General features: G+C 43.2%; 2 protein-coding genes across 2 annotated transcripts in view; both read right to left on the bottom strand.

Moving 5' to 3' along the window:
• Positions 1 to 6,201: 6,201 nt before the first annotated feature.
• LOC116805641 (uncharacterized histidine-rich protein DDB_G0274557-like) lies at positions 6,202 to 6,790 on the bottom strand (the record flags this gene model as incomplete). Its single annotated transcript, XM_032738849.2, has 1 exon — positions 6,202 to 6,790. A coding segment is annotated over one exon (270 nt), but the record flags the coding sequence as incomplete, so codon positions are not given.
• LOC116805639 (AF4/FMR2 family member lilli) overlaps positions 6,741 to 15,609 on the bottom strand; it is a 57,012-nt gene continuing 48,143 nt past the window's right edge. The window contains exon 4 of the mRNA XM_032738846.1: positions 6,741 to 9,768. Coding sequence (XP_032594737.1) covers positions 6,797 to 9,768 — 2,972 coding nt within the window. The 3' untranslated portion in view covers positions 6,741 to 6,796. The remainder of the gene's footprint in view (positions 9,769 to 15,609) is intronic.

The raw sequence follows: 15,609 nt of genomic DNA on the forward strand, positions 1-15,609 counted from the left end.
ATCCATATTTTTCAATCGTAAGGTTTAGAAATCTGCATCCCAATCTTAATATAAATGAATAATTAAAATATAAATGAATGTTAATTACTTCAAGCTGTACTTATTACAGTGTATTCGATAGTCGTGTAGGCTCTGCTTGCTATACTATTTGGCCTTTGCGAATGTTTTGTGTGTCCATGTTGAGTGCTGGCGATGGGTAAGGCGATGTTGCCGTAGACGTTGCGGAGCCATACCCATTTGTTCTTTGACTTGCTTTACTTTCTGCGTTTGCCGCCGCCCACCTGCCACGCCTCTGTCCGCTCAAGCAGCTGGCATTCGGTTTCACATGTGTGGGAGAGCTTTGCGCTGCTATGCCAATGGCCAAGGACCACGCTAAAATCTAATTCTGAGTTGGGTTTTAGCCATTTTCATTTTCTTTTTGATATTTTTATTTTTATTTTTCCCAGAGAAAGAGGGAAATAAATAATTTTTTCATGGCCAATGCGTCTGAATCTTCGAAGTAAGCTTAATTCGAGCTTAATCCAAGAAATACACACACACACACACACACACAGATGCACACATGCACACGCATAATAAACGCATTTTTGCCTGGACGCCATGTTTAGCTAACTCTGCCGTCCCGTTGGACACTTAACTGTCTAGTCGGGTGGGTGGTCGCCTTATCCTTGTCACATTTGGTCCGCCATGCTGACTGCTGACTGCGGACTGCCGACTGCTGTCTGCTATTTGCTATATGCTGTATGCTGTGTGCTTTCAATTAAAACATCACCCGGGTACTCTTGGGCCTTGGCAGCCACCCGCCACTTTGGAAATTATTCAAGTGGTCAGATGGTGTTGTTCATTATTTCCATAGTTGTGTTTTGTTGTTGCTGCTATTGCTGTAATTGCTTACACATTTGCGATAGGGTTGAAACACATACATACATACATACATCCATCTACACATTCCCTTTGCCTGCATTTGTTTTTGCTTTCAAAGTTGAGGCAGTTCACACGTATATAACTGCCAGCTCATATGTGTGTGTGATTGTCTCTGTCTCTCTCTCTCTGCGTGTGTGTGTGTGCACATTTACATGACTTTAGTCCTGGCCTCGGCAATGGCTGTTACATCCGCTCGCATTAACAGCATTGGCTCGGTCTCCGTCTCCGTCTCGGTCTCCGTCTCCGTCTCTGCCTGTGGGTCTCCGACTAAGGGTTTTTCGTTTCACGTTTGTGAATTCTTGTTCTGGCTGTGCGAGTGCTTCAATTCGAACATAATAAATTAATTTATCATCAGAAAAGAATCTCTGTAAGCAAGCAGTAAAAGTTTCACCCTTATGGTCACATAGACACACACACACACTCGTGTGTGTAGGTTGTCCGTTATATACGAGTATCAGGCACACACACTTGAATTGCTCGCTCTGAGCGGGTAAATGTCGCCCACCTCCCACATCCCACCTCCCACTGCCACTTTCCCACCAGAAACCCCAAATCTTACTACTTCCTCGTACCCTTGAGCAGGCCCCATCACAGTCTAGTCTCCATATTAGCCACAGCCAGAGTTTGGGCATCTGAAATTTGGCTCCCTTTAACATGGCAAATGGATGCCTCTGAAGAACCGTTATTAATTGCCCACTGTTGAATGGAAAACCATTAACTTGGGCTTACTTAGCCGTTAACTTGACTACTTGAGTATATCCCCAAAACTCTCAAATTATTACATTTTCTTTATTACCTTCTAACTCAAATTTCTTGTACTATAAACAAACAAAAAACACCGAATCAATTATTTTATATTTGGTCCAGTTGAAATATGTTTTTGTTATTGTTTTCTGTTGATTAGATCAATCTCGGCAATGTTTTACAAATGTATATATATAACAAATATATGTAGAAATATTTATATTTATTCATTTTTTTGTTGTAGGTTCTAGCGTTACGAAGAAAGGCTGAAAGTATTTCTATTTTAAATATACTTTTGTTTCTCGCAAATAGTTTTGTATTTTAGATATACTTTTGTACATCACAGATACTTTTGTAATTGAAATACATATGTATTTGTCTGTTGCAGATATATTCGAAATAAATCATTTAAATAAACTTTTGTACCTTCGCTACATTTTAATCTGAAAGATACATCACTATCTTTCAGATACTTTTATAAATCAGAGATATTAATGCAGTAATATCTGTTAATATCATTAGCAATATTTTCGCATGGAAGTGATTCAGCCAAGTGGCTGGAGCTTAAGTGGCTGCAAAAGCTCCAACGACTTGTTGGCTTGTGCATGACAGCTCAGACAACAGGACATTTCCTGCGAGAGCCACTCTGATGGACAGCTGATTGTTGACGGTGAACTGTCTGACGTTGTCTCCTGGGGATTCAGCTGCGTCGCCAAGAACGCGTTGTTCACATACTTGAATGCCCAGCGATCTGGATAAAGCAGAATGCAGATATTTATTTAATAATGAATATGTGAACATAAATCATTTACAAATGCGATTGAATTTGTTAGTACATTTGAAGGCTTTAAGCGATGCATCTTACTTGTGAGATATGGATTCTTAGATTACTACAAAGTCCTTGAAAGCAGCTCTCTGGACGAGGTACTTGCGACCACGTCCTTTGAAAATCTATAGGAACTTAGCCGAGTTAGGGCTAAGTTTGTAGAAAGGACATTTGCTTTCACAAGGTCAGAAAAAATGAGATAAATTAAAAAATCCGGAGTGTTTTTGCATTTTGAAGGACTATCCGAATGTTCTGTGGACCAGAGACAGCCGTTGGACGCAACGATGAAAGTCCTGCATGCAGCGGAAATAAAATAACTTTTCTTAAAACAGAAAATTGCTCATAGCTCGTTAAAGTCCATGCGTATCTTGACGAGTCTTATGTCAAACATATTGTTTTGATGAAGACAACAAATTAACCCAAGGACATTAACAGCGTTCCTTTAGCTCCCGAGAGAGCAAGGATTTTGTGAAATCGGCTCAGTTCCGTTCGCACTGCAGTGAAATTTGTAGAGGTGTGTGGGTTCTTAGATTGGACCCCATTTGATTGTGCTCTTTGGCAATTTAGCCAATGCACTTCAATGCAGCCATATCATTTCTGTTTAAGCTTCAAATAATAAAAATAGCGACAACAACTGGGCAGAGCAACTCGAACCGCACACCGAACTGAAAGCAACGAACATGTTCGACCTGCACATGTTCGAGCCGGCCACAGGCCACACTGGAAGCCTCGGCCATGGGGTGGCAACGCCACCCGAAGCAGCGACGCTGGCTGCGCTGCTAGCGTTTGCGTTGGCTTTGTTGGATGGCCCACACATGCGCCGGCCACATGTGTGCTAGTCTCGCAGTCGTTAGATTCCAATTCGAATTGAAGTTTCCGCCCCACCAATTGGGTGGCCAGTTCTGTTGGATTGGTCACTGCTGGTCGAGTTTAGTGAGCTGCCTTATGGGGGGGTCGAAGTGCTAGTCCAGCTGCTGGCGTTAACAAGACTTTTGGCGACCAATGGGGCTCCACTGGGCAGCAGCATCGCTCTCTCTCTCTCTCTCTGTCTCGCTCGCAACATGTGTGTACGTGTGTGTGTGTGAGTGACTATGTTGTTTGCATTTCGTGCGATGGCGACACCTAGCGGCTAACTACAAGCGCTGCAAAGTAGGCAATCATTTTTTAACGTTTTTTTTTTTTATAGATAACGTGTGATCGCCTGCAAAAACTCGTTGCTTACTTTCGTGCGTTGCCATAAATTTTATAGCACGCGATCGTGTGTGTTAATTGAAAAATGCATGTTTTGTTACAGTTTTTGCAATTTGTATGTATTTTTGTATTTTCGTATTTGTATTTTGTAACACAGACAACTATTTTTAATTAATAATTTACGCTTTGTATTTATTATTGTTTATGTTCAAAAAATTACACACACTTGAAAAATATTTGGTTTTTTTTTGTTTTTTTTTTTGTTTTGTTTTGTTTTTGAAATTTTTCTTATACATTTTTAGTTGCACATTTTCGCATTTGTTGTCGTTCGTTTTGCTTGTTAAGTATATTTTTTGTGCTTTGTTTGCGGTTTTCTTTCCTTATTAATTTTATTTAGTATAAAGTGGTTTGTTTTCCTTTTCTAATATCTATAATTAAATTTTCTAAATTTTTATGATAGTTTTTTGTTTGCTTGCTGGCTTTTTTCTCACTTTTCTTTTGCAGCTGCTATTTTTCAATTTTTATTTCAAATTCAAATTCTTGTTGCTTCGCTTGTCTTTGTTGCTGTTTAAATAAAAAAAAAAACTGAAATAAAATATAACAAAATAAGCAAAAATAAAAAGAAAGAATTTTGTTTGCAGTCTAAGTAAAACATAAATGTTGTATGATTTTCATAATATTTTCTTTTTTATTCAGTTTTCTGGATTTTAAATATGAACTATATATAAGTATATAGATGTATATATACTTTATATATACACATATATATATTTCTATATGTGTATATATAAATATATATGTCTTGTCTGAAACACAATGCATAGCTCTCACAGTTTTAAGAATTGCATTTTAAAAACCTTCGACACTGTTCTTATGCATGCTTTCTATTTCGCTCTCAATTTCTCTCGCTCTCGCTAATCTTTTTTAATAAATTATGCACGATAAACTTCATAGTTGGGCTTACGAATAAAAATTGCTTGTATTATTGCAGCAGCCACTGTGAGTGGTGAGGGGTGTGTTTTTGGGGTGGGTCTAATTGTGTATGTGTGTGTGCTGCAACAGTAGAAGCAATTTTCAACGCTTAATTTTCTTTGCGTGGTAAATTTGAAGCCAAAAGAAAACAAAAAAAAAAACACATACGAAGAAAGAAAAAAACCTAGTTTAAACTAATTATTTTTCCTCCTTAATTTTCGATATCGATTTGACTTTTGCTTGCCAAAAAAATTTGTACTAAAAACAATTATTAAATATTAATCAAAATGTTTTTTTTTTTCAATCAAATAACGAAAATCAACAGCAAAAACATTTATGCAAAAAAAAAAGTTAATTTTTTTCGATTTGCTTGTGTTCTCTCACTTTTCTCTATCCGAATCGCTCTTAACGCTCTTTTGTCTTTTTCATTCGCAAGAAAACAAATACGTACTTTAGTTCCTCAGTCTTCTAAATCTAGTTGTTTGTTGTTGTTGTCTCGGTTTTTTTTTTGTAATTTTTTATATAATTATTAATTGCTTGTGGCGTGAAGTTTTACGTACAAATTTCATTATTTTTCCATATATTTCTTAACGCATTTCTTTTCTTTTCTATTATTCGACTGCTTCTAAATTTGTTTCTCTTCAACTTTGTTTTTCTTGGATTTTTTTTTTTGTTTTCATTTCGTCAATTCTTAAACTAGTTGGTTAAAAAAAAGTTGTGTTTACATTTATAGATTTATTTATGTATGTACGTAAAAAATTTGATTATTTTCGGTTTTTTAAATTACATTTAATAATAGAATTATTTTCTATGCAAAAAATTTCTCGAAATTATATTAAAAAAAAAAATTATATATATATATATAATAATAATAATAATATAATAATTATAGTTAATAAGATTTTTATACAAGTGTTGCTCTTTAGTGCCTAGATATCTAGATTTACTAAAATGTACATCGATGTTTAACAAATACACGATCTTAAAACACACAAAAAAAAGTCATATATATATACATGTACATATATATATATATATATACTTTTTATGTATATGGGCATATATATATACATATATATAGTAAACTTTAGCGCAGATTTTTCCTTAAATATTTTGTGGCTCACGGGGAGCGCATGTCGTGTGGTTTTTCTTTTTATTTGTTTTCTTTTTCTTTTAGTTTTTTTTTTTGTTTTTGTTTTTTCAGATTTACGTTTAGTTGGTTTTTACTTTCTTCACATAGTTGCAGTAAATGTTTTTTTTTTAGTTTTTTGCTTAGTATTTTTGTGTTAGTTTTGCGTTTATACAAAGTCTTGCTTAATTGCTAAGAATACACTGGAAAATGTGTCACTGGCGCAGCTGCAGCCAAAAATTTGTAATTTCTAAAACTGTTCTCATTTTTGTTTTGAGTTTTTATAAATAATGTTTAAAAATTAAAAAAAAAAAAATTATATAAAATTGTGAAAAATTATATTATATAAATATATATATATATATATAAATGGTATATATATATATTATTATTATTTTCTTTTAGCAGATACACATAGTATATACGAATGAATACATATGTATAATAATTACAAAAAAGGCAAAAAAAATGCTTTAAAATTATATTACATAACGGTTATTGCTTTGGTATTAAATGCCTCTGGTCGTGTTTAAGTCGCCTGCAAAGGAGCAGCTAGGGGGCTGGGGGCGGGGCGTGGCAACAACTGCTAGACAAGCTTTTAGAAAGTTGCAGTCAGGACGGGGCAGGGTTGTGTCTGAGGGGCACGATAACTGCGCTAGATATACATATATATATACAAAGGGTGGCGCTGAGAGGGTAGCGGGTTGGGGGGTGGTTGGGGCAATACAACATCTTTAGAAGATGCGCGACATGAGACGACTGCGGCTGCTGGCCAACTGTGGATGATGGTGTGGATGCTGCTGCTGTTGTTGCTGCTGCTGTTGCTGCTGCTGCTGCTGCTGCTGCTGCTGTTGGTGATGATGATGGTGCGGATGCGATTGTGGGTGTACCGGTGGCAGCAGCACATGCGGATGTGGCTGCAGCACAAGTGGATGTGGATGCGGATGTGGGTGCGAATGTGGATGCGAATGCGAATGCGGAAGAGGACTGCTGCTCCAGCTGCTAAAAAGTCATGCCTCCTCCTTGAGCGAAATGGAGGAGTGCGCTGGCAGGCTGGAGGATGCATTCGAATCATTGTCGCCACTCACGCTGCCCGCCAGCGACAGATTGTGTCCGAATTGCGGCGGATAGCCGACAGCCACGCCCATTGCACACGGCGGCGATAGCTGCGATTGCGATGGCAACTGTTGCTGCTGTTGCTGTTGCTGCTGTTGCTGTTGCTGCTGCTGCTGCTGCTGTTGTGCCTGAGCAGCGGCCTGCAGCTGCTGTGCGGCAGCGGCGGCTTGGGCAGCGGCAACAGCATTGGCCGCATTTGCAGCAGCTGCTGCCGCCTTGCCCTGATTGACGACACACTTGCGCATGTGCTTCTCGAGGGTGGAGGGGACGCTGAAGGGCATGTCGCAGAAGCGACAGCGATACACATCCTTGCCGGTGCGTCCGTGCGTCTTCATGTGGCGCGTGAGCTTGGAGCTCTGGGCGCAGGCATAGGAGCACAGTTCACACTTGTATGGCTTCTCGCCGGTGTGGCTGCGACGATGCACCGTTAAATTGGAACAGTTCTTGAACACCTTGCCGCAGAACTCGCAGGTATCGTTGCGCTGCCGGCTCTCCTTCTTGAGCAGCGGTCCTTGCAGCAGCGAGTTCGCGCCGCCCAGACCCAACGGCTTCAGCTTGAGGTTCTCGAAGAGCGCCTCGTTGCGATGCAGGGCGGACATGCCCCACCAATCACCGCCATCGATCTTCATGCGCTTGGACAGCTCGAAGGGATTGGGAAACGGATTGAAGAGCGGCACCTGCGACGGCGCATCTTGCGGCTGTGGCTGGAACATATTGCAGTTCTTGGCGAATTCATCGCGCAGTCGCAACGCTGCCACTGGTAAACCGTTAAGCTTGTCACCCAGTGGCTGGTTGGAGGCGACGCCGCTACCAGCACCTGGATTGGCTGCACCGGCTGCCGAGCCACGATTGTTGTTGTCCACAACAGCGGCGGCGGCAGCAGCGGCAGCGGCCACAGCGGCTGCTTCCTTGCGTCCGGACTCCTGCAGCGCCTGCTTGTACGCCTCCGAATATTGGGCAATGTTGGATAGGCCGAACTTGTCCATCAGCTCACCCACCAGCGATGTGGCACCGGAGCTGGTCGTCTTGGGGCTTTGACTTTTGCCATCGATGCGATTGTTGACGCTCAGATCTTCGGCCTCGTAGTCAACATCATCGCAATCGTCTAGCTCATCCTCGTCATCCTCTTCGCCATCGGCATCCGCGTCGGCATCCTCGTCGTTCAGCTCTTCGTCGGATTCATCGGGATTGGGATCGTCATCGTTGTCCGCCTCATTCGTTTCCAGCGAATCGGCATTGCTGCCGCCATCGTGACCATCCTGATTATCGCCGCCATCGTGTCCATGATCGGCTGGACTGCGATGCACCCGCATATGCTTCATTAGCTTCTGTATGTGCGAGCACTCAAAGTCGCAGGCGGTGCACTTATACGGCTTCTCACCGGTATGCGTCCGCTGATGGATAATCAAGTTGTTCTCATAGCGGAACTTCTTGTCGCAGTAGCCACACGAATAGCAACTCGACTCCAGCTCGGATTCCCGTTCGGTGTCTGGCTTGGTGGGCGTGGGCGTGCTGGCGGAATGGGGCGTCGATGTTAGCTGACCATTCTCGATACCTTTCTCTGGGGGTGTTGTTGCGGCGGCAACCGAAAGCGAGGCAGAGCTGGGCGAGGGGCTCGCAAAGCGCGGCGATTGCTTCTGTCGTGGACTCGGCGAGCTCGAGTTAACAATGTTGCCAGCTCCAGGGCTTGTTGTGCCCGCAAGCTGACGCAATCGCTGCGAGTAAAAATCCATCTGCTGCGGTTCCAAATTTAAACTAGCAGCTGGACTCAGTGCAGCTGCAGCAGCAGCCGCCGCTGCGGCCACTTGTTGCTGCTGCTGTTGTTGCTGTTGCTGTTGTTGCTGCTGTTGCTGCTGTTGTTGCTGCTGCTGTTGCTGTTGCTGTTGTTGTTGCTGCTGTTGCTGCTGTGAGCTCAGTGACGGAGGTGGTAGTGCAGCGGGCGGTACTGAGCCACGCTGGCTGCTATTGCTCGATGGCGGTCGCTGCTCGACGGGATTAGGAACATTGACAGCAATGGGCTGAGCAGGTTGCTGCTGTTGCTGCTGCTGTTGTTGCTGTTGCTGTGTATTGGCATTGAATTGCGCCTGGGCGGCGGCAGCGGCGGCGGCCAGACTGAAGCCATGGTGCCGGAACTGCTCGCTAACCAGCTGCTCCATGCGATAGTGATCGGCGGGCGTGGGGCGGCCAAACAGCGGCGACACGCTAGGAACTACATTGCTCTGCGACAGCGCGGGTGGCAGTGGCATGCGCAGCAGCTGGAAGGGGTTCGCGTGCAACGAATCTGGTGGCGCCAGCAGCGCATGATGACGCATGCCTGCTGCCAGCGCTAGACTCTGTTGCTGTTGCTGCTGTTGCTGCTGCTGCTGCTGTTGTTGCTGCTGCTGCTGCTGCTGCTGTTGCTGTTGTACACGCTGCTGCAACAGTTGCTGTGTGGGTGAATTGGCGCTGTTGCTACTGCTGCTCACATTACTGCTGCTGTTGCTGCTCGTATTGGCCGAGCCTGCAGAAATTGCGGCTGCTGCTGCTGCTGCTGCTACGGCGGCGGCGCTGCTGTTGCTGGTGCTGCGCTTTGGCGCTGGAGACTGCGCCATGAGCGCGTGCAGCGGCAGCGGCAGAGAGACGCTACCAACAGTTGCTGCTGCGGGACTGAGACTACGATTTGGACTGACGCTGACGCTGGTGGCTTGTGCTGCTGCTGCTGTTGCCGCCGCATTAAGAGCGGCGGGTGTGGCCACAGTCAAGGTGGCGCCACAGCCACCCGTCTCCACGTAGATCTTGACGCCGTGCGAGTGCTGCACGTGCTGGATGAGGCGCCACGCGGATGTGTAGCGGGTCTTGCACGTCGAACATGTGTAATTGCTGGGTTCTGCAACGATAGAGAGCGGGGAGGGTAGGGGTACATGTTTAGTCATGTTTGTCAGTCAAATATGTGAAATGATGGCAGGAAATGAGGCTGCCAGCAATTTTCTAGATTAATTATTAATAAATATGCGGTAAATGAAATGCAAAAGAGACGCGACGGATGATGTGCGCGACGTGTGGCTTTCGAGGGGGATACTGCAACGTTTTTGGACGGCGGTGAATTTATATATTTATTGATTTTGTGTACGGCAGAAGCACACACACGCACACATACTCACACACACAGCCAGAGAACAGGCGTGTGCTGTTGCGGGCGTGCATTGCATACAAATGGGCGCGCACAGCAGCAACATCGGCAACAACAGCAGCAACAGCAACAGCAACATCACCAGCAACAGCAGCAGCAGGTGCCCCAAACAGGCAGCAGGATATTGCCAATACACACACATAAATATCCAAGACACACACACACACACACTGTGCCGTAATAGTTTTTTATTTTATGTTGCTTGCGGTTTGTCGCGACGTTTGTTAATTTGCCACGGAAACCGAAAACCGAAACACAAAAAGCGTAAACCACAACCAACCGACAACCACCCGATGCCACCCACATGTCCTGCGGCGGAAATTACAAGCGAGCACACATGTGTCCATAACTATCGATGAGATTGGGCGGGGGCGGAGAAGGGCGATTTAAGGGACAACGCAGCAACAGATGCGAAGTTTAAAATGAAAAATGTGAAAATGTGAAAATTGGCTACGGCAACAAAATAATAAAAAAAAAACTGACAAAAAAAGATGAAGTATAATAAAAAAATATGTGATAAAAGACGAAAGCAAAAAGCACTAACAAAGCTCAACGACTCGAGCATACACTATATATATATACAGTGGCTTACAGTTCATTTCGGGCAGTGTCTAGCAAAAATTTTAAAGTGCTATAAAGTTTAAACAAAGAAACAAACGCAAAATGTTTAAATGCCAATTTGTTTTATGTTATATCACGTTTGAAAAGGAAGCTTCAGTTTTTATTAAAATATTAATTAATTAACTAAAATTAGTCAAAACTTAAAACATATCCAAAATACATGTTACAGTTTTTTTGGAACAGTCTTGGAAAAGTAACATATTAGGCGTATAAAAACTTAAATAAGGATGTTAATACTTAGTATGATATCCTTTAGCCTTAATAACTCCCCTTAACCTATTATTCATGGAAGATACCGCTTCGGGTCGTTTTGGACTGATTTTGCTCCACTCATCGGAGCATTTTTGAGATCGGATCTGTGATTCCTGATGTTATTTTCCAGCGAGCCCACAATTTTAAATAACATTTAAGTCTGGAGACTGGGCCTGTGGAATTATCGTGTGGGGGCGTTCCGATATGCCAGGACTGTACTAATCCGGACTTATGCTTGGCTTTTGTCTGGTGTTGTGTGGTGACCGAAGTACGTCGGATTCCTGCTTCTGGACTTTGGAGTAAATTTTCCTTGAATATATTGAAATACACACTCTTGTCCATTGTTGTTTCAAAAACCAATTTCCCGCCGGCTTCCGAGATACATGCCCATACCATGACACTCCTCCGTCGTGTTGCTGTTGCCTTTGATTTTGGGATTCGCTGTATCGGACTGTCGCATAGTCCGTCCGTCTGGCAAAATGTTGAATTTGGGCTTTTAATATGAATTTGTTCCGACCCAATCCTTGTAGTGGGTTTTGCATGCCATCCTAGTCCCTTTATTTTTGGGCTTATAAGGGCTTATTCGTGGTCTTGGGCATTAAGTCTGGTTGGCGAACCCGGGCACTTTTGTTTTTTTCTCCTGCACCTGTTGGTGTTTTGGGCCATAGCTTGGGATTTTCCTTATTTTCCTGATGATCCTCCGCCCTGTTGGTGAATCTTGTTTGGTGCATTGCTTGTTTTATTTTGTACGAGAGTCGAATGATGTTGAATACAGTTGTGGTGCTTGATTTATTTTAGTATTTGGCGATGTGAATATCATCTGGAGTGTTCCGGATGGATTCCGTTGCTCATGGTAGTCCGTGTCCATAGTCTTGTTGGCTGGTGGCCCGGATGCAGGTTACTAACTGACTCAAGGATTGGTTATTTATTCCAAAATAATCATCCCGGCGTAAAATCCGGGTTTTATGGAGGTGTCCTAATGCCACTGCCCGAATAATATGTACTATTGTCTTTTTTCCGGCCTCGAAACCCATTTAGGGGGGATAATATTTTTTTGGGGGGTAAAAAAAAAACCCCCCCCCTTTTTTATTTTTTTAAAAAAAAAATAAAATTTTTTTTAAAAAGAAAAAAAAAATATATTAACCATATATATATATATATATCTACCTAATATACAATAGAGACCCCTTAGTAAATTGCAATCATATTTGTTATGTTTGCAACTTGATATTAAATATTTTCTTCTAGGCAATTATTATATTGTTGTTGAGTTACTGGAGACAGTCGATGCCAACTGGTTGGCTATATATAAGCATCCTGTCTATGCTAGAGTATTAACACGTAGAGCCATAGACCGAAGCAGACGGGGTCCAGGCGCTAATCGAAGCGAACGAATGGTAGAGCTGTTGTTGCTGTTGTTGTTGCTGTTGCACAGGTCAACATATGTCACCACTGGCGCTGGCCATCCGGGCAACAAGGTGTTAATGCTTAACTATTACAAGCGAACTACCCCCAGCAACTACAACAAGAATGGCAACAACAACAACAACAACAAAAACTAAGAAGTTGCGCCACGCACTTTGCATTTAAATGACGCTTTAAAAAAAAGGCAAAAAGATGAAAATGAAAATAAAAAGTGAAATGAAAATGTGTTTGGCGTTGAGCAAGGGGAAAAGGAAGAGGACAGTTGAGGAAAACGCATGTCGCGCACGAGTCCATAAGGATGAGCATTAGATACACACTCACACACACACACACACACACACACACACACACCTATCAAATAACTACACTTTTGCTTTTCTTTTGTTTACTTTTTTGTATATTTTTCCACTTTTTTTTTTTTATGTTTGGGTGTTTTTTTATGACGTTCCGCGCGGCTGCAGCAGCAGCAGCAGCAGCAGCTTCTTCACTTTTGCCGGGCTTCCTGTCAAAGGTGAGAGTGTGCTGAACATGATTTGGCCACGAACCCTGGCGGCAAGGATAACAATGCTGATCAGGGGAAATCCTTGGCCATGCGGGCAGCAGGAAATGCAAATGAATCTGACAGATACATAATTTGTTTTCGAAAAGGGTTAGGGGCTCTTTAGTGCTTTAGAGGTTAAGGGTTGCTAAGGGGTTAACACGTCTGTTGTCGCGTCTGCTGCTGCTACTGCTGCTGCTGCTGCTGCTACTGATCATGATCACGATCGTTATCATCACATCATGATTGTCATAAAAAACGAGGCAAAAGTTGTCGAAAAACGTGCGGCATTTGCGCAAGCAGCGCGTACCTCGAGGATCCTCTTTAATTTCATTTGAATTTACTCTTCATTTTTTTATTGTTGTTGTTTGTGTTTTGAGTTAGACGCGCGTTGCGCACGCGCCAAGCGCGCATCCTTTATATCCTCTTTGTGTGTTCTCTAACTGCTGTCTCTGTTTTCTGTCTGTCTGTCTGGTTGTCTGTCTGGTTGTATGTCTGGTTGTGTCCTGGGCATGGCACGTTCTGATTTTGGCAGCTCTTTCAGCTGCTCATGCTCGCACATGCTGGCATTGTCCTTGCGGGAGTCAGGACACCAGAGCACAAGCTCCAAGCTGAGTCGCAATCTCAAGTGACCCGAGTGACTGCATTCAAAGCAGCTCAGACGGAAGTGAGCAAAACACAAAAAAACAAGACAAATAATAAAAATAAGAACTGAGACTCGACAGAGGTCTGGGGCCAGGAAATGGCAAATTGACCGCCTGCTGCAAAAGTGGAGCCAGGAAGTGCGCCAGGACAACGACGCGTATGAGCATTGCATAGAAAAGACTAAGACTCTAAAGAGTGGGGTCAGCGGGTGGGCAACAGCGGCAGCAGCAACAGCGGCAGCAGCAGCAGCGGCAACAAAAAAGAAAGGGTTGCACAGTAATGGGATAATTGTTGCAGCTTTTTGCCGCATGTTGCCAACGCAGCAGCCAACATTATGTTGTCGAGTGTCCTGCGGGCTCCTGCGGTGATTTGCATGGCCCGACCTTTGCCTAAGCCTTTCGCTCTGTGTCCTTTTTTTTTTTTGCCTCCTTTTTTGTTAGCTGCCACTTTTTTTCTTGCTGTTCACAAAGCAAGGCGCGCGTAATCCTTTTTGTGGGTGGGCGTGAAATTGCATGAGCCGAGCGCATTAGCCATTGATTTCGATATTGAAATGGTAGCCAGGTGGTGCGGTTTTGGGTGGTTGGGTGGTCAGTTGGGTGGTGCGCGTTGTGTTGGGCGCTGTCTTTCTTCTCTCTCGTCTCTAAAGGGCGGTCGGGGAGGGGAAGCGGGGAGGGGCGACACTAATGCCTGGCTTAGTGCCAGCATGAGTCAATAATTGAATGTGAGTGCGGTGAATGAATACTGTATGGGCCAAAATGGATAAAATGGGTTCAAGTCCTGTTGTCCTTTTGCTGACCTCAGACCTCCGACCTCCAACCTCAAGCCTTCCTTTGCCCCCATATTCAACCTCCAGACTCCTGATGGTTTTTCATTGTTGCTGCGGTCGCGACACGCTGCGCATTTGAAAGTGCGCCAGTAAATTGATAATTAACATGAAACACACACACACACAGACAGACAGACAGACAGTCAGGTAGTCAGGTAGTCACACACGCTGACAGACAACAGCGAAAAAAGGCAAGTTGAAAATGCAAGCAAAAAACAAAAAATGTTCGTGTCATCGCAACAAATATTTCCATTTTCCCCATTTTGTTGACAGTTATTCACAGGGCAAAAGTGGGGGTGGGGGCAGGGGGCAGGGGGCGGGAGATTTGTGGCAGCCATGGCAGCCGTTGCTCCATATTTATAATTACCAAATGGACAACAATTGGATGCGAGGACAGCAAACAACAGCCAACAGCAGCCAACAGCAGCTTTCAAATGCAAAAAAAAAAGAGAAAGAGCAAAAAGAAAAAAAAAAAAAAAAAGGAAAAAAACACGGCAAAAAGAATGAAAATAAAACAATGCGTAATTAACGTGACAGATACAGATACAAATGTATCTGCAGGGCACACATATCTGCATCCGTATCTGTATTAGTATCTGTATCTACACATATCTATGGCTGCTGCGTTGAAGAGTTGACAGTTTTGCATTGTTAAGAGTCAAACAACTTTGTTGTCAGTGACTTGTTGTTGTTGCTGTTAAAGCATGTTGTTTTGCATGCTCGTGTCAAAAGCTGCAAAGTTCAAGGGTTAAATTGCGACAATGTATGTGAGTGTGTGTCTCTCAAGCAGATCTGTGAAATCAGACAGCAACAGCATTCAAAACAAATGACAAGCATGCGTCAAGCTTTGATTGACTGACTGAGTGAGTGCAGCAAGTGAAATATGTTGAGCTACATAAAACATGCAAAGCAACGTTTTTTATTTCAATTATTTCTTTATTCCTTTAAATATGAGTGGATTCATGCGTGTTTCTTGCACTTTTCAATGAGTATATTCACTATTGCTTATGAGTGCACCTCACAGGTTAGAATGCTAGCAAACTAGCCAGCAAACAGAATTCAATCTCGTCCAGTCCAGTCATGAGTGTTTAGTGGTGGTGCCATTCACAAAATGCAAATGAAACAAGTTGCTGTCAGAAGTCACACTCAGAGTGAGTGTTGAGTGCCCGCTGTGTTCACTTCAGTCAATCAGTCACTCAATCGGCTTTTGGTTAACTCAAACTCGAACTCG

The sequence above is a fragment of the Drosophila grimshawi genome, unplaced genomic scaffold (assembly GCF_018153295.1).
Source record: "Drosophila grimshawi isolate 15287-2541.00 unplaced genomic scaffold, ASM1815329v1 contig_848, whole genome shotgun sequence".
Taxonomy (NCBI): domain Eukaryota; kingdom Metazoa; phylum Arthropoda; class Insecta; order Diptera; family Drosophilidae; genus Drosophila; species Drosophila grimshawi.